Raw genomic sequence first — 21,807 nt, forward strand, 5'->3', positions numbered from 1 at the left:
CATTACTTCATTTGTTAACCATGCATACCTGTTTTCCCTAACCTGCAGTATACATTTTATTGGAGCTACCAGGATTGCATTTTAGTTTCCAAACTGCCGGAAGGGATTTGACCCTCCTTACATTTCCTTTCAGTTTCTTCTTCACAAGCCCCCTCATATGAGAGAAGTTACTCCTTCTAAAGTTAAATGTGGTTCCATGAGTATTTTTTGGCAACTCCCTATTTACATAAATGCTAATTACATAAATACATAGCACCACCCCCCAGGTTCTGGCACAGTCATTAAGAGTATCTAAAAACCCAATATCTTTTTCCTGACTCGAAAACATATTGACCCAACCAATGTACAGGTAGTTAAAACCACCTATTACAACACAGTCATTTTATCTAGCTGCTTTCCTTAATTTTGTTGCTGTTTTAAAATCATTCTCAAGCCTTTGTTCTGGTGGGCGATAACAAACTTCTAGAGTTAAGCTTCCTCTTGAGCACATAGCATTTCTGTAAGCAAATATCTTTCCCTTAGATTCTCAGTTTTACTGGACTGTATACCCTCTCATGCATAGCCACTCCACCTCCAACTGTTCCCGTCCTATCCTTTTGATTTAATTTATAACCAGGAATCATTGTATCCCACTGATTATCCTCATCTCACCAAGTTTCTGAAATTCCCACAATGTCTTATGTTCTTCTCTGACACTAAAAATTCCTGCTCCTCCATTTTACCTCAGTTACCAGAGAGCCAGTTTGGTGTAGTGGTTAAGTGTGTGGACTTTTATCTGGGAGAACTGGGTTTGATTCCCCACTCCTCCACTTGCAGCTGCTGGAATGGCCTTGGATTTGCTATAGCTCTCATAGGAGTTGTCCTTGAAAGGGCAGCTTCTGTGAAAGCTCTCTCAGCCCCACCCACCTCACAGGGTGTTTGTTGTGGGGGAAGAAGATAAAGGAGATTGTAATCCGCTCTAAGTCTCTGAGTCAAAGAGACGGGTGAGGTATAAATCTGCAGTTCTTCTTCTCAAACCTTTTTACCTTTGGTATATATAATCTGTAATTTCCTAAACACTGCAACCTTTCTCCAGTGGTCTCTAGACCAGGGGTGCCAAACTCATTTGTTATGAAGGTTGGAATGCAAGCATTCTTAAAACAATTACACTCTTGCTATATTTTGTTTATCTAAGTCTTTGATACAATTTTAAAAACAAAACATCAAGAAAAAGCACAAGAACCACAGCAGAAACTGGACTTCCCGGTCTGGAAAATGGAGAGCTGAACTGCTTCTCACAAGGGGGGCAGACTGGGGTCTCTGTTCGGGGTAGAAAAGGCGATCCCAATGCCTACTGCCTACTTTTCTCAGTCAGATTAGTCCAAGACATGTTTGAAATATTCTGAGGAAATTTACTTTGGCTGAAAAGAAGTTCCGGAGGGGCTCCTTTGAGGCTTGGAAGAGTCTCTGGCAATGAATTGCATTCCAACGTCTACAGAGAACCCCCAGGATCATTCAATTGACTTAAACTCACCAGGATCCAATGCTTCTTTGTTCTACTTAATAGCTGAATTAACATCAGAACGGTGTCTACTTGGATAGCTAACAAGGAAGGTACTGATCTTTATCTATCACCCAGGACTAAAATAAGAGCTTTAAAAGGAAGACTAAAAGGTGGCAAGTTAAACATATTATGTCAATATAAAGAAGAAGAGGAGGGGGTGAAATTGAGACTATTTGATATTAAAGAACAGCGTTAAAAGATGAGAAAAACAATGTTTTTAATACCTGCGGTTTCTGCTGAAAACCCCCATCGTCACAAAGATTCTGATCTACTGGACATCACAGGAAGTGCATCATTAAAGTATCTAGAGATCTTTGGATCACTGAGAACGGGATTTGGTAGCAAGCAAGGCAGGAAGTGGCCATTGAAAGAAGGTAAAATTGCAAGTGAACCAGCCTAATCTAGGACTAAGAAATCATAGAAAAACATTGGCGGCCATTAAGAGAAGGTTAAAAAAATTAAAATTATTTAAAGCTATTTGGGACTTGAAAAATTAGTGGAGCCAGAATATTTGGACATTATAAGGTGAAAAATATTGGCCAATATCAACAAAATTAATTTGGGTAGCCTTTAGAAGAAAAAGGAAAATTTTTAAAAAGAGGTGCAGAAAAACAGTGGGCGCCATCTTGGACAGAATTAAAACTTTAAAAACTAATACCTTGACCTGGGAAGTTCCAGGAATGGCGATTTTGGGCTCATTGAGAAAGGCAAGCCTCTGTCTTTAAAATCTTATACTTGAAATTTAATTTTGAGAGATCAACTTTTGGAGCTTATTTACATGTCAGTCTATAAGCCAATACTTACAAGGGCTGGCTCACTTGAAAAGATGCAGGAGCAGTTGGATGCTATGGAGGCAAGAATGATGAAAGGGATGAAAGAGCTAATAACTGCCTGTAAAAAAGAAATAAAGAAGGACATTGAATCCAGTAAAGAAGCTCTAAAAAAAGAAATTGAGGATCTCAGAAACGACACTTTAGTAATATCTAAGAAAGTACAAGAGGTGGAGGAGAAGGTGAAAGAACATGATTCCTTTAAAAAAGTGCAAGAGAAGGTAGTAATGCACGACTGCAAGCTGATGGAAAATCAGATATGCTTGAGAGGGGTACCTGAAAATGAACAAAATGACCTGAAGGAATATATAACAAAAATCATTGCTGAATTTTTAGGTGAAGACCCAGAAGATTCTAAACACCTGTATGACTATGTATACAGGGTCAACTCATTCCATGCTAAGAAGAATAAATTACGAAGAGATGTGGTGATAAGTTTTGTTTTGTGATACGAGATATGGTTGGAAAAGATCATGAGTAAAAACTTTGAAAAAACACTTATGGTTTAAGACAGCAGAGTAAGAATAATGAAAGAGCTGCCAAGGAAGGTTATAACTGACAGAAGACTATACAAAAAATTAACAGATAAGCTACAAGACAATGAAATAAGGTACAGATGGATACTACCAGAAGGTTTGAGTTTTGAATATCAAGGAAAAAGCATTACAATAACAAGCACACTAGAATTACGAAGGTTTTTTGAAGAGCATAAAGAATTTGGGGATACAGAATAAAGAATCATGATGGATTTCAAATTAATATCTTGGAATGTAAATGGACTAAATTCACCACAAAAAAGAAAGGCAACATTTCATCGGATTAAAAAACAAAACTGTAATATAATTTGTTTACAAGAAGTAAAACAGAAGGATTATAAATTTCTGTGGAACAAACAATTGGGATTGGAATTTTTTTCGTTGGCTAAACAGAAACAGAGGCGTGCTTTTTTATATTAAACAAGAATTGAATCCAAAATTGATCTTTAAAGATGATGAAGGGGGATATATAGCAGTGGAAATAATGTTGAATGAAAAAAAAAGTTGCTATTGGGAGTGTATGCACCAAATGGAGCAAAAGATTCTTTCTTTAAAGACATTATGCAGAAGCTTGATCAAGTGGCATATGAACAAATTATGATAATGGGAGATTTTATTGGTACAGTAAAAATATACTGGACAGATCTGGGAAAAAAATAATAAGGAAGGCAAATTGCCAGTCATTTTTTTTATTGCATTATTCTTTGCAGATGCAGAGAAAGCTTTTGATAATGTGAACTAGGACTTTATGTTTGCAGTAGTGGAAAAATTGAGATTGGGAGAAAATTTTATAAGAATGGTGAAGGCGGTATATACTGAACAACGTGCAAGACTTTGTATAAATGCAGATTTGACTGAAAATATGATAATTAGCAAAGGGACAAGACAAGGCTGCCCTCTTTCTCCATTGTTATTCATAATGACTTTAGAAATCTTGCTGATGCAAATGCAAGAAGAAATAGAAGGTTTGAAATTGAGAGGTTTTTCTTATAAATATAGAGCATTTGCAGATGATGTAATGTTTATTAATGAAAACAATACAAGTAACACCATTGTTGCTTTGTAAAATACAAGAATATAGAGAACTGGCGGGATTTTATGTAAAGACAAATCAAATTCTTATGTAAAAATATGTCAATTGCTAAACAAGAAGAATTACAAAGTCTTAACAGAATGTGAAGTTACTTCTAAAGTAAAATATCTCGGTTTGGAAATTACAATGAAAAATATTGAATTATATATAAACTGTGGAAAGCTTTGGTGTAAAATTGATGAAGATATGTTAAAGTGGAACAAGCTCAATCTATCATTGTTAGGCAGAATAGCCGCAATCAAAATGAACATTCTACCAAGAATTATGTATTTGTTTCAAACAATTCCAATAGTGAAGGACAGTAAACAATTTAATAAATGGCAAAGGAGAATTTCAGAATTTGTATGGGCCAGGGAGAAACCAAGAATCAAAATGAAAAGTTTAATAGATGCAAAAGAAAGAGGAGGATTTCAATTACCAGATTTAAAGTTATACCATGAAGCAGTATGTTTGGTATGGATAAAAGAATGGGTGATAAAAAACTTTTAGTATTGGAAGGACATGGAAATATATTTGGTTGGCACGCATATATGTATTATGGAAAAAATAAGATGGATGTTTTTTTCTCTCATCACTATATAAGAAGAAATTTGTTAAATTTGTTAAAGACTATAAATTGCAGAAATTCACAGAACAACCAGTACATTCCACAGAACAATCAGCACAGTCAACAACCATCTTTCTTTTCTTCACACCCCTTCCAACCCTCCCAGCAATTAACACAGAACAATGGTCACATTCAACAGCCAGTTTCCTTATCACTACCCTTCCAGAAAGCCCCACCAAACAATGGGCACATCCACAAACCTATTGCCCTTTCACCACACCCCCTCCAGCCTAGAAATAGCAGCTCTCCAGCAGCCCTGGCCTCACTCAATGCACAGCAGCCAAGAAGGTCAGAGCGCCTGCTCTGGCTGCAACGCCACTGAGGATGTTCTCTGCAACCGAGAACGAAACGTCTGGAAGAAAAACTTTTCCCAGTAGAACACGGCACTTGAGCCCGAAAGATTCTACAATCCCTAATTTGGTACTTATTTTCAGCTGCTAGGACATTGTATGCGCAATTGTGGAAGCAAGACAAATTACCAGAAAAATGGGATTGGATTTTAAAAGTTATGTCCTGGAGTGAAATGGATAAACTTACAAGAATTTTAAAAGGCTATGAGTTGGAGAGTTTTAAAATGGAGTGGGAGAAGTTCAGAAGATATGTGAAAAAGGAATGGAAATTAAAAGGACATTGGGTGATTTTTGATAATAATTGAATAATGAAAATGAACTAAAATAACTGAGTTGGTTTATATAGGTTTTATTTACTCTCTTGTAGGATGATATGTAGTTTTCTTTTTTAAGGAAATTCTTTAAGTAATAAGGTTGGACATATGGACATATGAAGCAGCCTTATACTGAATCAGACCCTCGGTCCATCAAAGTCAGTATTGTCTTCTCAGATTGGCAGCGGCTCTCCAGGGTCTCAAGCTGAGGTTTTTCACACCTATTTGCCTGGACCCTTTTTTGGAGATGCCAGGGATTGAACCTGGGACCTTCTGCTTACCAAGCAGATGCTCTACCACTGAGCCACCGTCCCTCCCCAAAGGTTACCTTTTTCTATTAGTATTTTAAGTAATTGACACTGGCGGGAATCTTGATATGGGGGAAGGGGAGGATAAAATTGAGTAATGTATGGGATAGATATAGAGTGTTTTTTTTAAATGTTATTAGTATTGGATATTGCTACCATATATTACTAAAAAAACCACTAAGAACCACAGCAGAAATTAAAAATACAAACTAAAAATATAAAATGCTCTGAGCCTAGGAAGATGTGAAATAGATGGGCATTGCAAGCTCCCCCTCCCCAAGTCTACTCAAAGTCGTAGCTTTCTAGGATTTCAGGGTTTTTTACAGGATGATTTGAGATAATAATTTTTGGTTTTCTCTTCAGTGCCTTTTCTGTATTGCAGCCTCATATTAGGAGGGTGTGTTTTAAAACTAATATCTCTCTGCAAAACTGGAGTCCCTTGAGTTTGTAGAACTCTATATTTTAACTGTGGTTGGTCCCCCCCCCTTAAAATTTGCCTGCCTAAAATGGAGAGGTGGAATAGTGGGATTTGGCAATACAATTTTAAGAAGTAAAACATCAAGAAAAAACACAAAGAGCACAGCAGAAACCAAAAATATAAACTAAAAATATTAAATACTCTGAGCCTAGGAATACATGAAATGGCTGGGCACTGCAAGCTTCGCCCCTCCCCATCTACTCAGAGTGCTTTTGGTTCTCCAAGTGTAATTTTCCCCTTTGGCTTTGGCTGTGGGTTCCCAGGTTAGAGTCACTTGGGCACTTGTTCTTAAGTCCATTCAGTAAAGACAAGCTGGCTCAAAACATCAAGGAAACAGCTGAAGCTGTTGGTTTTTGGAATTAACATACAAAACTGGAAACTGAAACAAATGCTCCACCCAATAGGACCAAACTAACTCATACAGATATTCGGTGGGGGGAGAGACTGTTCCATTACATACAACAAATTGCAAAGAAAATTGAAATAGATTTTCTGTTAAGGTCTCTTGGCACAGACAGACTACTCTGGGATTGAAAATCCACTCCACATTTTCTTTGCAACTTTTTCTGTGTTTGTGGAGTCCAGAGGGGAAGCCAGAAGTGATGAAGGCATCCTTGTCCTCTGCTTCTTGCAGCTTAATCTTGAAAAAGTGAGGACAGACAGGGGAGGGAGTGGGGGGAAGAGAGCTGCGGGACTGAGTAAAGCCTTTGCCAGTGGCCTGCTTCCTTCTCCCTCTCTTCTATTCTTTTTGTCACCATTTTTGTATTTCTCCCCTGCGATTGAGGCTGCTGAGCAAAGCAGCTTCTTCCTCTTTCCCTCTTCCTCGCTCCCTCTTCCCCAAGGGAGGAGGAGCCTCAACCAATGGAGGAGCTTGGCTCTGTAACTCTGATGTGTGATTGAGGGAGCCTGGCACAGCTAGAGGTCAAAACTCCTTGGGGAAGAAGGAAAGAAAGGGAGGTTGCTTTCCCCAGTTTTCTCAGATTGCATGGGAGAAATACAAAAAGCACCTTTAAGATCAACACAGTTTTATTCAAGCTGTTTGCCTTGCTCCAGTGTGTGTGTGTGGTGTTAAACTCATTTTGCCAAGGCTCTCCTGAGTTCAGCTGGGTTCCCTCCCCCTTTTCACTGTATTCATTCTCTCATGGTCCAGTATTTCTCAGTAAAAAAGCAATGTGAACTATTAAGATGAAGATTTAACAACAAATTATGTCGATGAGGAATAACAAGGTAGATTAGGCTGAGTTTGTGTGTCCAGCCCTATTCCTTTGTAGACTGGGGATTTTGATTCTAGGCTTCCCAGATGGTAGACTAATACTGACCACTATACGTTGCTGTCTTTTTATTCTTGCACTGCCTCATAAGAGATGCAGTTATTTTTTCTGGGAAGACTATTGTATTGTAGGTAAACAGTTAGCTCTCAGTCTGTGTCGTGTTGCCTTTACATGTTCTTGACCAGCACACAAAACAGCTTTACAAAAGCTCACAGAAATGCCCAGCCATTTCATGTTTTCCCCTGGGTCTTAGACTTAAAGCATTGACCATGAGATTTCTGTAATGAATGTCAATAATTCAAAAGTAGGTTTGCAACAGCACAACTGAACACCGTACTCAAGATTGCTACAGCACAGACATTGTCTCCAGATTTGGACGCAATAAATCAGAACAAGAGGTATCAGTTATCAGAGACTGTTAAACAAAATATCGCAAGTGTGCTAATGTTGCAAGTAGAAAAAAATCTTTAATTTTGTTTGTTTGTGTCCTTTATATCTAAACCTGGCCCATGAATAATGAGTTTGACACCCCTGCAGTCCTTGCCAGGCAGTCAGCAATGTTTGTCATCCTCTCAGTGGCCAGTCCTAATCCACTTCCCTCTAGAACAGTAGCAGCTACCCCTTCATCGCTTAGAGATGAGCCATCTCGAACCAGAGCTATTTCATCTCCTGTCCCCCATGTTTTAGTTTTAAAACTGCTCTGCCATCTTTTTGATTTTAAACACCAGAAGCTTGCTTCCTTCTCAAGACAAGTGGAGGATGTCTTTTTTGTACAGGTCCTGCTTGTTCCAAAAAGCATCCCAGTGCCTAAAAAAACTTCTGCTCCCTATACCATCATCTCATCTATGTGTTGAGACTCCTGTCTGGCTACCCCTGCGTGTGGAATAGGCAGTACTTCTCAGGAGGCCACCCTGCAGGTTCTGGCCTTGAGTCTCCTGCCTAGCGACCTAAATTTTTCCTTCTGGACCACACAACTGCATTTCCCCACATTGTTGGTGCCAACATATACCATAACCACTGGCTCCTTCCCACCACTGTCTACCAGCCTATCTAGATCATGCATAATGCCTGCTACCTTTGCACCAGGCAGGCAAATCATCATGCAGTCAGTATGCAGGTTTAAAACCCTAAGATTGGTCCAAAAAATTGTCCAAGTAAATGAAATACATATAGAATAGAGAGGCTATACATAATGTTTCATGTTTATTGTAAAGTGTGTTGAGGCTTGCAGGCCAGACCCTTAAGTATAGAATCCCTGCCACTGAGTCACAGCCAGTCAAAACCCTTTTAGGATGGACTGGAAAGGAATGTCTGAAGTAAGCATAGTAACATCCATAAATTACTGCATACCATTGCCCCAAATTAGAATCTAAGCAGTATTGTTCACTTCTTTCTCTAGGACAGATGGACGTCGTTGGTCCCTGGCATCCCTCCCTTCATCTGGATATGGAACAAACACTCCTAGTTCAACTGTTTCAGTAAGTTTTCACCATTGTTAGTAAACTAGCTTTCATTCTTTTTTCATTTCATTAGTTAAGGGACTTCACATTGCTTTAAAATATCTGTATAATAATAGCCATGTATGGTCCTCTGTGTAAAACAATTACAAAGAAAAGATTTTTGAAAACAAATGGTGTGTGTGCAGGTTTAAAAAGATAACAGCAATGTTTGTGAACTCCTCTTCCCCCAGATATGATGGACTCCCTCTCCTCCAGTATCCCAGTCCAAATGACAGTGAATTTTGGGATGGCCAGGAGAATAATGAAAATGGCAGCCACAAGAAGGAAAGAAAGCAGAGACCTATTTTAAAGGGGGGGAGAACTTGGACTCAGCTGGGTTGGAGTAAGAGAGGGATCTTCTTCGTGGTCTCTGCTTCACACTCATGGGATGAAGCGCCAGCACCAATCCCTGATCGGTAACTCTGAAGTCCGGGATTTTTTGCTGCCCAACCCCAGTAGGCATGCGCGGCAGCCTCAGTGCGCATGCCCACCCGGTGGGCGCGAATATCCCACCAGTTCCTTCTTTACTGCCGCGTTGGATAGACTTGTTTTTCGTCACTCCAGTTGGTAGTTATTTGCCTTTTTCCTTCTCCGGGTTTCTCTTTTTTTTTCTGTTTTTTTCGTCGTTCCTGTTACATACATACATACGTATGTGTGTGTGTGTGTGTGTGTGTGTATATATATATACACACACACACACATGCATACACACATATATGAGACTATTCGTTAGTTGTTTCACCCCTTCGGGGTTTTTTCCCTCGCCCTTCTCCTGCCATCCCTGTCTATGGAAAAGCGTTGGGGGTTTTTTAAGCGGTGCCTTAAATGTGAGAGCAAGATCCCTCCTCCAGACGGACATTCTCTTTGTCTGTTGTACCTTGGGGAAGGTCATTGGGTGGAATCCTGCCATCACTGCTCAAAATTTTCCAAGCAGACTAGGAAAAACTGAGCGGCGAGACTTTCGGCGGTGCTGGTAAAATCGGCTCTCGCACCGCAGATGTCGACAAGCACTTCGATGGCCACCCCGGCATCGATATCTGTTCTGGCCTCGTTGTAAAGCCAGCTGACCCAATCATTTCAGGGAGCTGACTGCCCCCACAAGTGTGCGGGCTCTACATCCCATTCAGAACCATCGACCCCAGCCAAGAAGGCCAAAGGGGCCCGGGACTCATGCTCTGCAGAGCCCAGGAAGCACAAGGAGAAAAACAGGTGCCAAGACAGGCAGACCCCTTCTTCGCCACCGAAGGACCCGGCGATCGTTTCAGGAGAGCCTCCGGAGAAAATCCTCTCTTCACCAATTCGACTGAAGAGCCCCTCAGGTTCGATGAATGTTCCTCAGACCTCTCTCTCTGGCTCCGACCAGGAGGTCGACCCTATAGAATGGTCGACAGACTCTAAGGAGGGCAGCGATCCTAGCTCGTCATCGGACTTAGAGGTTTCACAGCCGAGGGACCGCTCGACACCGAAAATGCCCTTGATCTAGCTCGAGAGATTCGGGGAGCCTTTGGACCCTTTTAGACGTTCCCATCCTCTGCCCAACTAGGACTTGTGACTGTGGGCTTACCCGTTTGGGGGCTATCCCTATCATTCTCCATACCCTGGGTACCCTCAGAACCCCAATTGGAATCAGCACTTGGAGGCTTCGCACCACTCTAGTGTCTTGGCACACTCTCCACCAGGTCGCCAAGAGTCATCGATTCCAACTATGACCCCGAGGTTGGTCAGGAAACCGGCACGCTCCAGTGGTCTCGACGTCGAGAAAACCTCCTCAACTAGGATTGCTATTGATGCCCCAGGTTTACTGTCGACTGAGAGCGTATCTTCTTCACCATTGACCTCCGATGACGATGGGGAAGAGCAGTCGGTCCATCAGCAGGAGGGATCGTCCCCAGAATCCAGAATAGCCGAGGACCTTCAAATCTCTGCTTTGGAAGATTTGAAGTCCTATGAGGAACTCATTAAAAGGATGGCAAATTCCTTGTATTTGCCTGTGGTCCAGCCTCAACCGGTCATTGACGACACAGTCTTTGACAACATGCAGAAAGACACTTCGACAGTGGTAGCCCTTCCTATTACTAAGGTCATCTTGCAAGCCATCAAAGATCCTTGGTCCAAGCCTGCCTCAACCCCTATCTTGTCCAAGCGTATGGATCGCATGTATAGGATCCAGGAACAAGGCGCAGAGTTCCTCTTCAACCATCCACGCCCCAACTTTGTAGTAATGTCATCCTCCTCTAAGGCTAAGAAGACCCACTCCTCACTTCCAGATAAAGGGGGGAAGAGGATTGATACGTTTGGCAGGCACTTCTATTCTGCGGGCACTCTGGATATTAAAATATCTAATTATTCTGACTGCATGGCGAGATACCAGTATTCCCTATGGGAACAGCTTTCACCGCTCCTGACTTCTCTGCCTGAGGATAAGCGCACTTTGGCCAAGAAGGCTCAGAGGGAGGGAATGTTCCTGGCAAAACAACAGCTGCAGGCTTCCAAACGTATGGTGGACACTGCAGCTAAAACTCTTACCTTGGCCATTACTTTGCGTCGTCACTCTTGACTTCGGTCCACCGCTCTCCAGTTAGACACAAGATCTTTGGTAAAGGATCTTCCTTTTGAAGGTGAAGGTCTATTCAGCTCCACTACGGACGCGGTCCTACAGGAAATGGACGTATCAAGACGTCTTGTAACTTGGGAGTACCTTCATCTTCCTCTCACCCTGGCAAGTCTCGGCATGGTCCAAACAATGGCCTAAGAAACCCTACCATGCCAAATCCCCTGAGGGTTCATGGAAGCTGTGTACGGGACAGCATGAGGCTAAGAGTTCCTTCACTGCAGGAGGGAAAACCAAGTTTTCTTCCTTTTCCTCTCATATGGGAAAGTCTAAGGCTGGCAGGAATCCCAAGCAGGGACTTTGACTTTGGCATCCCCCCTTCTCTCCCCCTCCCTTCCTCTGGGCCCACCCCCCCTCCACAGTTTCTTTCAAGTGGGTCTTGTCCATCATACAGGAGGGTTATGCAATAGAATTTGTTCAGCCCCCTTCGTATCCCAGATTGGTGATCACACACCCTATAGTGGTTTTGCTGAAGGAAGTTCAAAATCTGCTCAGCAAGCGAGCAATAGAACCCGTTCCTGATCGTCTCAAAGGCCAGGGGTTCTGCTCCAGGTACTTCATGGTTCCCAAGTGAGACAGTGGGCTTCATCCAATCATGGATCTGAGGGGCCTGAACGAATTCATCGCTTATCAGAAGTTCAGAATGCTAACTCTACAAAGCATCCTTCCACTCATCAACAAGGGGGATTGGATGGCTACCCTAGACTTGAAGGATGCCTACTTCCACATCAACATCCTCCCCAGTCACAGGAGGTTTCTTCGGTTTGCCATCGGGACGCACCATTTTCAATATCTGGTGCTCCCTTTTGGGCTCTCTACGGCCCTCAAGGTCTTCGCAAAGACCATGGTTGTTGTGGTGGCTTACCTTCGGCTCCAGGGTATCATCCTTTTCCCCTACATAGACGATTTGTTGGTGGTTGCTGTGTCTAAAGCTTCTCTTAGAGTGCATCGACAGGTGCTTCTCAGCCTCTTGAGTGCACTAGGACTTTTGGTGAATGAGAAGAAATCTCACCTGGTCCCAGTGCAAAGAGTTCAGTTTATCGGAGCGATTTTGGACACCACCCAGCATCTGGCTTTTTTTCCAGATTCCCGGGCGTTGGATATCATCTTTCTGGTTCAACTCCTTTAGGCAGTGAGATGCGCTTCTGTTCTGCAGATCCAATGTCTCTTGGGCTCCACGGCAGCTACTACCAATGTTCTGCGCTTTGCGAGGCTGAGGATGCGAGTCCTCCAGCTCTGGTTCGTCAGGAATTACAATCCGGTGAGAGATCTCTCGTCCAAGATTCTACAAGTTCCTTCGCTGGTGCTTCATCTCTGGATTGGTGGAGGATGAAATCCAATCTTTGCGGAGGAGCTCTGTTTCATCTCTCTCTCCCCTCGCTCACAGTAACAATGGATGCCTTGCTGTGGGGATGGGAAGCGTACCTCAGACATCTCTGCGTAGGCGGCCCATGGCCCCCATTGATGGCTCACCATCATATCAATTTTTTAGAACTCATGGCAGTTCTTCTGGCCTTGAGGTCGTTTCTACCCCTAATCAGTGGTCAGACCATAGCTGTGTTGTCGGACAACACGACAGCTGTTAGTTATATAAATCAACAAGGGGGGACTGTGTCCAGAAGGCTGTGTGCGCTGGCAATGCAGCTTTGGAAGACCTGCATAGCTTCTCAGACTTTCATTGTAGCCACCCACCTACCCGGGGAGCTCAGTGTTCAAGCAGACTCCCTGAGCAGGGGAGAGGTCTCCCATCACGAATGGGAGCTGAACTGGAAATACCTCGAACCTCTGTTCCAGGAGTGGGGTCATCCCAGAATAGTCGTGTTTGCCACGGCAAACAATCGGAAGTGCAAACAGTTCTTCTCCAGGGGAGGGACAGACCCAAGATCCCTAGGGGATGGTCTTCTGCTTCTGTGGGTGGATAAGTTCCTCTACCTGTTTCCACCCGTGGGTGGATAAGTTCCTCTACCTGTTTCCACCCTTGCCTCTTCTCACCAGAGTGCTTCACAAATTGGCCCAGGAATGTCCAGAGTGTATCCTAGTTGCTCCTTGGTGGCCTCGACAGACTTGGTTTCCTGTCCTTCTAGCCATGTCAGGGGGGTGTCACCACAAGTTTCCATCAGAACCGGATCTCCTTTTGGCTCAAGGTGGCCGCCTGTTTCACCACGACATCCCTCACCTGAAATTGACGGCTTGGAGGGTCAGCTTCTAGAATTCTCTGACAGAGTGCAACATGTCATGTTGAACAGTAGAAAGCTGTCAACTCGCCGCTCCTATGCAGGAAGGTGGATTAAGTTCCTGTCCTTTCTGCAGAACAAGGGTATCAATGCACATTCTGCTGATCTTGAGCTTGTGTTTGAGTTTTTACTTTCTCTTGTTGATGCTGGACTTAATCATTCTTCGATTCGAGTATATCTGGCTGCCATCTTGGCTCATCACAACCCTGTGGATTGGACTTCGGTTTTTACCCACCAGCATACAAAACATTTTTTGAAGGGTCTTCTGCGACTTCACCCGCTGTCTTAGGTTCCTCCTCCTGCTTGGGATCTGACGCTCATCCTGGACTGGCTCTCAAGGCAGCCTTTTGAACCCTTGGCTACCTGCCCGTTGCATCTTCTAGCCTGCCTTCTTGGTGGCCGTCACTATGGCCAGGAGGGCAGGTGAGCTCATGGCTCTGCGATGTGATGTTCCAAACATTTCTTTTCAGGATCATGGGGTGTCCTTGGCCCCGGACATCTCGTTCCTGCCTAAGGTGGTGTCTAGTTTCCACCTTAATTTGGAAGTCTTTTTGCCTACTTTTTACCCTTCTCCTTCGGTGGAAGAGAGACTTCTGCACGCCTTGGATATTAAGAGGGTGTTTTTTGTGCATCGCACCAAGCCATTCAGGAAGGATCCCAATCTATTGGTCTCCTATGCGACGCCTAGATTGGGTCTCAAGATCTCTTCACAAAGACTTTCCAAGTGGAAGCCATTAAACTTTGTTACCTGTTGGCAAAGCGTGCCTTGCTGGGGCCGCTTTGTGCGCATTCCTCTAGGGCTATGTCTACGTCCACAGCGTTTCTGATGGGTGCTTCTCTGGCGGACATCTGTTTGGCTGCAACCTGGGCATCTCCTCATGTCTTCATGTGACATTATGCCCTGGATGTCCGGAAGCGTTACAGAGCACAGCTGGGTACCCTGGTTCTTCAAGCCACTTCTTCTGCATAACCGCCAGCTCCCTCCTCCAGGTAAGCCTAGTTTGCTAATCTCCCATGAGTGTGAAGCACGGAGACCATGAAGAAGATAAACAGGTTTCCTACCTGTAACTGTTGATCTTCGAGTGGTCATCTGTGCATCCACACTACCCGCCGTCCTTCCACTATTTACACGTCTTATTGTGTTTCTAGTAGTCTGAGCAATAAAATCATTAAGTATGCAGATGATACAACGTTAGTGGGGCTCATCTCTGAGAATGATGAGTCTGCATATAGGAGGGAAGTTCATCAGCTGTCCCTCTGGAGTAAAGCAAATAATCTTATTTTTAATGTAAATAAGACGAAGGAAATTATAGTGGATTATAGGAAGAGTAGTCTGGACATTCAGCCGTTGTTTATTGATGGGGTTATGGTAGAACAGGTGACAGAATGGAAGTTTTTGGGAATTACTATGAAACAGGGTCTAACATGGGGAGCAAATACTTTAGCTCTAGAGAAAAAGGCCCAGCAACGACTATACTATTTAAGACTCTTAAGATCACAACAACTGTCAGGGAGTCTGCTGGTTGCCTTTTATCGTAGTTCCATTGAGAGCATTTTATCTTATTGCCTCTGCGTGTGGTTTGGGAGCTGCACGGAAGCAGAGAGAAGGGTGCTCCAAAGAGTGATGGTGAGAGCACAGAAGATTTGTGGATGTTCTCTCCCCTCATTGGTGGATCTGTATGATAAGGGATGTAGAAGGAAGATACAAATGATCTTAAGGGACCCTTCACATCCAGGCCACTCGCTATTTGAGATTTTACTGTCAGGTAGGCGATATAGAGTGTTGAAGGCAAAGACAAATAGATTCAAGGGCAGCTTCTATCCAAGTGCCGTGGTTAAGCTAAATGCAGAGTTATGAATGGTTATGTGTTTTTAGATGCATTTAAATGGTCTATTTATATGTCCTTTTGTGGGTGTTGATGTGTTGGTATGTTTGTGGAAGAGCACCTCATTTCGTTGCTCTCATTTTCTTGAGAACAATGACAATAAATTTATCTATCTATCTATCTCTGCTGCCGGTCATGGTACCCTTGATAGGTGGCGGCAGGAAGGAACTGCCGGGATATTCACACCCACCGAGTGGGCATGCACACTGGGGCTGTTGTGCATGCCTACCAGGGTTGGGCAACAAAAAATCCCAGACTTTGGAGTTACCAATCGGGGATCGGCACTGGCACTTCATCCCATGAGTGTGAATGCACAGATGACCACTTGAAGATCATCAGTTACAGGTAGGAAACCTGTTTATACAAGAGAAATTGAAGGTGGATGGGGAACTGGGAGCAGTTGGGTTCATGTACTTCCTGTTACTGCCCTTTGTTGTGTACTTCATCCGAATTGGTAATCTGGAAACTTCAATATGTTCTGATATCCAAATCAAGCACTAAACAGGCTGTGGTTGTTTAGAAACCTGATGTGTAAGCAACAGACAAACCAGTTTTTAAAGTGCAAAGTTGGAACTTCAGAACACATTATGGTTTATTGAAGACATATGACATATGATATATGAAGCTGCCCTATACTGAATCAGACCCTTGGTTCATCAAAGTCAGTATTGTCTACTCAGACTGGCAGCAGCTCTCCAGAGTCTCAAGCTGAGGTTTTTCACACCTGTTTGCTTGGACCCTTTTTTGGAGATGCCAGGGATTGAACCTGGGACCTTCTGCTTACCAAGCAGATGCTCTACCATTGAGCCACCGTCCCTCCCCACCGTCCATCCTTACTGGTGTGCCAGTTCAGTGTTGAATGACTGAAAAGGAAAGGCATGATACTGAGTTCTATGGCTTGTTCTTGTCATAGGCGTGCCACCTCCACCCCACAGCCACAAAGCAGGAATGCAGCTAGTTTCAGCGGCTGCCAGTTCTGGTGTTGCCGCACTGCACCAGCCCAGCCACGCCAGGTCACATGATGCTAGCAATGGGTCACATGACTGTCAGCCCTGAATTAACTATAATTTGAAAAGGCATCAGGGTGAAACTATACTATCAAAACATAAATGTAATAGGGAAAACCCTTTTGGCCTCTACTTTTGAGTAGACTCCTCCTGAATAATCTAAGATGAACACTATGAATGTGCACAAAAGGCACTTTAATAATCCAAAGCTTCTACCTTAAATGGACTGCAATATGAAACACAAGAGTGCACGCAGGCACTTAAACATAACCTCTGCTCACAAACAGTCTGCACCAAAATGAATTCAAAACAGTCTGCAGAAAAATAAGTCCAAGTGCACACTGGCACTTTTTTAAAAAAATACTTTATTTAAATCTTCTATATAATACAAAATCAAAAAAGAAATATCAATTTACTTTTTTACAGGTAGGAGGAGTGATAGGTACATAAAATAACATAGGTAAGTGTTTTCAATTGTACATTATCAACAGAAATCTCTGAGTAGTTGGAACTAAAAATATAGCATTTATTTGTAGATTATTCTGTGTCGAAGAATATATTATTTGGATAAATAACTAACTATTGGAAACCAAGTAGCAATGAAAAAACTTTCATATTTCTCAGAAAGCTGGTTTTGAGTCTGCACTGAGATTTTTGACATAAAATACTCCCATACGCGTTGTTGTCAAGCTAAGATAGCTGGAGGAAATTTATCTATTCTCCTTAACCCACTCCATCCTTACAAAGAATGAGCTACAGCCTCGTGAGAAAGAAACAGGATTTTGGAGTTCCACTTAAAAGCCATCAGTCTTGAAAAAGGCAATGAAACGTTTGACACCGGCTAACGTGGACTGGCTATGTGGATGAACTTATTCTTTAGCCCACACCTCATTGAAAAAACAGTGGACTGAACAAGCAAGACTGTGAAGTGGGATAATTTGTTTCTTTACGTTTCTGTGTGCAATCTGGATTAAAAGAATTCATTACGGACTGTTCTCTTATGATTTTGGTTTTTGAGTCAACAGCAGACTCTTAACCTTCTAAAAGTGGCTGTGTACACTTGGATTTATTTTTCTGCAGACTGTTTTGAATTCATTTTGGTGCAGACTGTTTGAGAGTAGAGGTTATGTCTAAGTGCCTGCGTGCACTCTTGTGTTTCATATTGCAGTCTGTTTAAGGTAGAAGCTTTGGATTATTAAAGTGCCTTTTGTGCACATTCATATTGTTCATCTTAGATTATTCAGGAGCAGAGTCTACTCAGAAGTAGAGGCCAAAAGGGTTTTCCCTGTTACATATATGTTTTGATAGTATAGTTTCACCCTGATGTTTTTTCAATTATAGTCTTTCTTAAACTCAGGGAGCCCCTTTTTTTCTCTATAGCCCTGAACTAATAGCAGAGGACCTACAGACTAATCAAGCAGCTGACTCAGAGCTAGGAGAACTGGGTTTGATTCCCTACTACTTCACATGCAGCTGCTGGGTGACCTTGGGTCAGCCATAGTTTTCACAGAGTTGTTCTCTCAAGAACAGTTCTCGAAAGAGCTCTCTCAGCCTCCACCTATCTCACAAGATGTCTGTTGTGGGGGGAGGAAGGGAAGCAGATTGTAAACCACTCTGAGACTTGGAGTGAAGGGTGGGGTATAAATCCAATCTCTTCTTCTTCTTAGTCATCATGCTCATCTCAGGAGAAGCTGCACCAATTGCCCTTTCAGCCAACTGCAGATGAACTTCATTTCCTGACAAAGCATTTCAGCACAGAGAGCATCACTGATGAAGAAGGACGACATTCTCCAGCCATGCGCCCTCGATCTCGCAGCCTCAGGTGAGCTTTGCACTTTATGTCTTGCATACAAGATCTCTTTTACTTGCTTATTGTCATATACTCATGAGAAAATTGCTCAGTCCTGTTTCTGTGATTGGCTTTTGCAGCACAATAACTCAAGTAGCATTGTGCTAAGTGAGTGAAGCAGAAAAAGCCCTTCTGTACAAGAATCTTAAAACATCTCCAGAACCCATACTGTGACTTTTCAGTAGCTGAAGATGGATACGTCTTTATTGTGAACTTGAGAATGCAATGTCAGACTTTCCTTATCCCTTACAAAAGCCCTGTTGCGAAGTTTTTTTGCATCTGTGCTTGGTAAGAAAAATGTCATGGTGTTTTCCCTTGTGATGGAAAATCTTCTCTTTCTTCTGAAATCATATGTGAGTTGCCACAGAAAGAATTACTGGACATTAAGAAAATCCCTTGTTTTGAGATTCTAAAGACTTTTGATATCATATGAGATTCTGCACATACACGTTTTTAGTTTATATCTAATTCTGCTACAGTCATTGACCTTCCTCAGTAAATTGTTTTAAAGTCTTCTTGGGAACTGTGTGAAAATTCATGCAAGTTCTTGAGCCAGGGGGAAAAAAGCTATGCAATCCCAATAATTGCGTGGTAAGAAAGTTTCTCAAATACAAGTAAATTGTATGCTTATGCCTGTGGGAGCAATGCTTTTGTATTTAGGAAGCTTCTTTTTTTTGTAGGGCTCATCTATATATCTAATAGTCACGTGTGCGGGCTAAACTGCAGATATTTAAATCCACAGATTGGGCTCAAAATGATGGGATTTTCCCCAAAACTTGGGGGGACCCCCAGGTTTGCAGAAAAATCTGAAAACAAAAATATTTTGAGGGGGTTAAATTCCCCTCCCTCCAAAGACAAGAGTGTTTTCTGTGCAAGTACAGACATTGGACTTACCTCCTCCTCCTATATTAGGCAGCAGCAGAAAGTCTCAGTAGTTGCTGAGAGTTGCATGGGGCTCATCAGTGTCATGGAGGCAGCCTTGGTAGGTTCAATAGTGGAGACTGGGAGTCATGTGGGTTCACCATTGGTGATGGGGAAAGCCTTGGCAGGGTTCAGCAGTGGCAGCAGGGAATAATTCCTTGCCGTCCCCCATGAGCAGGCACGGACGAAGTTAGGTGGAGGTGTGCAGCAGTCCTCACTGCCTGTCTGCTGAATTGACAGCCAGGGAGTTGGGAAAGAGGTGTGGAGTCCTCACTATTCTCCTTGTGAGCTGACAACAAGAGTGGGAGCTGGGCACAGCAGTGCCAATAGTGGCGGCAGGAGCTGGGAGCCATAGCACCTCACAGGAGCAATGAGGGGGGAGAGGGATCCCCCCCAAGTCTTGCATGTTCCCATTTATAATAAACTAAAAAATGCATATAATTTTTTTGGGGGGGTGGCAACTTACAACAGGGATATATGTATTTTTGGGATCTACAAAGACCCTGGGAAGAAAATAAAAAGATAAACTTTGGAGCATGTAGGATATGCCACATCCACTTTGGGATTTATAAAAAGGTAAGGGTAGTCCCCTGTGCAAGTACCAGTCGTTTCCAACTCTGGGGTGACGTTGCTTTCACAACGTTTTCATGGCAAACTTTTTACGGGGTGGTTTGCCATTGCCTTCCCCAGTCATCTACACTTTCCTCCCAGCAAGCTGGGTACTCATTTGACTGACCTTGGAAGGATGGAAGGCTGAGTCAACCTGGAGCCGGCTACCTGAACCCAGCTTCTGCCGGGATTGAACTCAGATTTTGAGCAGACTGCAGCTTTACCACTCTGCGCCATGGGGCTCTTTTATACACATATATAAAATATAATTATATTAATACAGTTGTGATGGTAATTGGTTATACATAAGTATCACTGATATTTGCGCTAGGTTTTAATTTTTTAAACTTTATTCCAGTCCTGGCCGTTCTCCTGTGTCCTTTGATAGTGAAATAGTAATGATGAATCATGTATACAAAGAAAGATTTCCAAAGGTAAGAGCAAGTATTTTGAATCTATTAAGTGGAGCACTAAAATGAAGGACACAGTTTATCTGTAATCCAAATATTCTGTGGCTTGGTTTGAACATCATATGAAATATTGGTTTAATTACAATAACTACAGTAAGATGACAGAACACAGACCACTCCATTAAGTTTGGTTAGGATTAGAGATGGGCACAAACTGGGAAAATGGAGGTTCATTTCAGTTCATGATTTGTGGGACCACATGAAGCACAAACTTTCATAGACCTCCTCATTTACAGAACTAGTTTGATTTCTAAGGTTCATGATAACTTTAGAAAAGCCCCACTGTGGGCTAGAGACACCAGACTCATAGCAAGTCTCCAGATGAGTCTTCTCTACCTGCTCTCCATGTTTGACGAGAATTGTATGGGGGGTGGGGTTACAGCCCCACCCAAAGCAAGTGCCCCCAGGGAAAGTGCAAGTCAGAAATCCTGATTGGTGTGGGGAGGTCTCTTCAGTCAAGGAATCAACTAAGCTAAGCCCCCCTGCTCAGCATGAGCAGGACAGGTGCCTCAGAATTGAGTAAGCACCAAACACCCCGAACATCTTTATTCACAGGAAGAATTTCGAGTTCCCTTCCTTTTCTGTCTCTCCCTCTAACACGTGGCCTGCCTGCTTCCAATGGAAAACAATCGTTGCATGTGAGCTGGTGGTATTATCATTATGTTCCCATAGAGCAGAATGGGACCTCTCTTATTGGCGAAAGAACTCTCTCACAGCCATAGGGATTTGATAATGTGCAAGCATCTTGTAGCACAATTCTGAAAACACTTCCCTGGGAGTAAGTTCTGTTGAATAACACAAGACTTATTTTGGAAAACCACATGGAGGGTTGTTGAGGTGAGATCTCACAGACCTTGGCTCACAAAGCACAATCCAGGCAATTTTAGTCATGAATTTAGGGTTGTGGGCAGGTTCATGTCCATTCCTAATTAGGATACCTCAAACCATGATCTGAAAATATGTTTTCAAGTTGGTTTATTAATCAGGTAATGATGGTTTTGCATGGTTTATTCTCTCATGCCCTTTTGTGTGCTTCTGAGCAAACTCTCCTTTTGTCTCTGTCATCTTAAAGGACAAGGAATGCCAATACAGTCCTTTCATACAACAGATCCTTTGGCTTGTTCATTTGTCTGCAGTCCAGAAATGCAAACATCCTAGTTACATTTTTCACAGAGAAAATTACTTTGAAATTTTGCAGAGCAGGCTGGCAGAAAGCAAACAGCTCAACCAGATATCTCTGCACCTTCAAGGCTCCTTGCTGCTGTGTTCCCTGCAGGGTGGAATAAGGTTCCAGTGGTGGGATGACACTTTAGTGGGATGACTGTTGGGCCTTAAATGTTTGGGTGGCTTTGTATGAGCAGAAGAATGAGTTCTGTGGATTGATGTGAAGA

The 21,807-nt window shown here is 42.8% G+C and overlaps 1 protein-coding gene across 8 annotated transcripts in view; it reads left to right on the forward strand.

The window, feature by feature from the left end:
* Positions 1 to 21,807, forward strand: part of MAST2 (microtubule associated serine/threonine kinase 2) — a 424,890-nt gene that overhangs the window by 290,697 nt on the left and 112,386 nt on the right. For 6 of the 8 annotated variants that reach the window (XM_060231742.1, XM_060231744.1, XM_060231743.1 and 3 more), the window contains 3 exons: positions 8,730 to 8,808; positions 18,235 to 18,389; positions 20,305 to 20,380. In XM_060231742.1, coding sequence (XP_060087725.1) covers positions 8,730 to 8,808; positions 18,235 to 18,389; positions 20,305 to 20,380 — 310 coding nt within the window. The remainder of the gene's footprint in view (positions 1 to 8,729; positions 8,809 to 18,234; positions 18,390 to 20,304; positions 20,381 to 21,807) is intronic. The other 2 variants (XM_060231749.1, XM_060231750.1) reach the window with 1 other exon arrangement.

Source organism: Heteronotia binoei, chromosome 2 (assembly GCF_032191835.1).
Source record: "Heteronotia binoei isolate CCM8104 ecotype False Entrance Well chromosome 2, APGP_CSIRO_Hbin_v1, whole genome shotgun sequence".
Taxonomy (NCBI): Eukaryota; Metazoa; Chordata; class Lepidosauria; order Squamata; family Gekkonidae; genus Heteronotia; species Heteronotia binoei.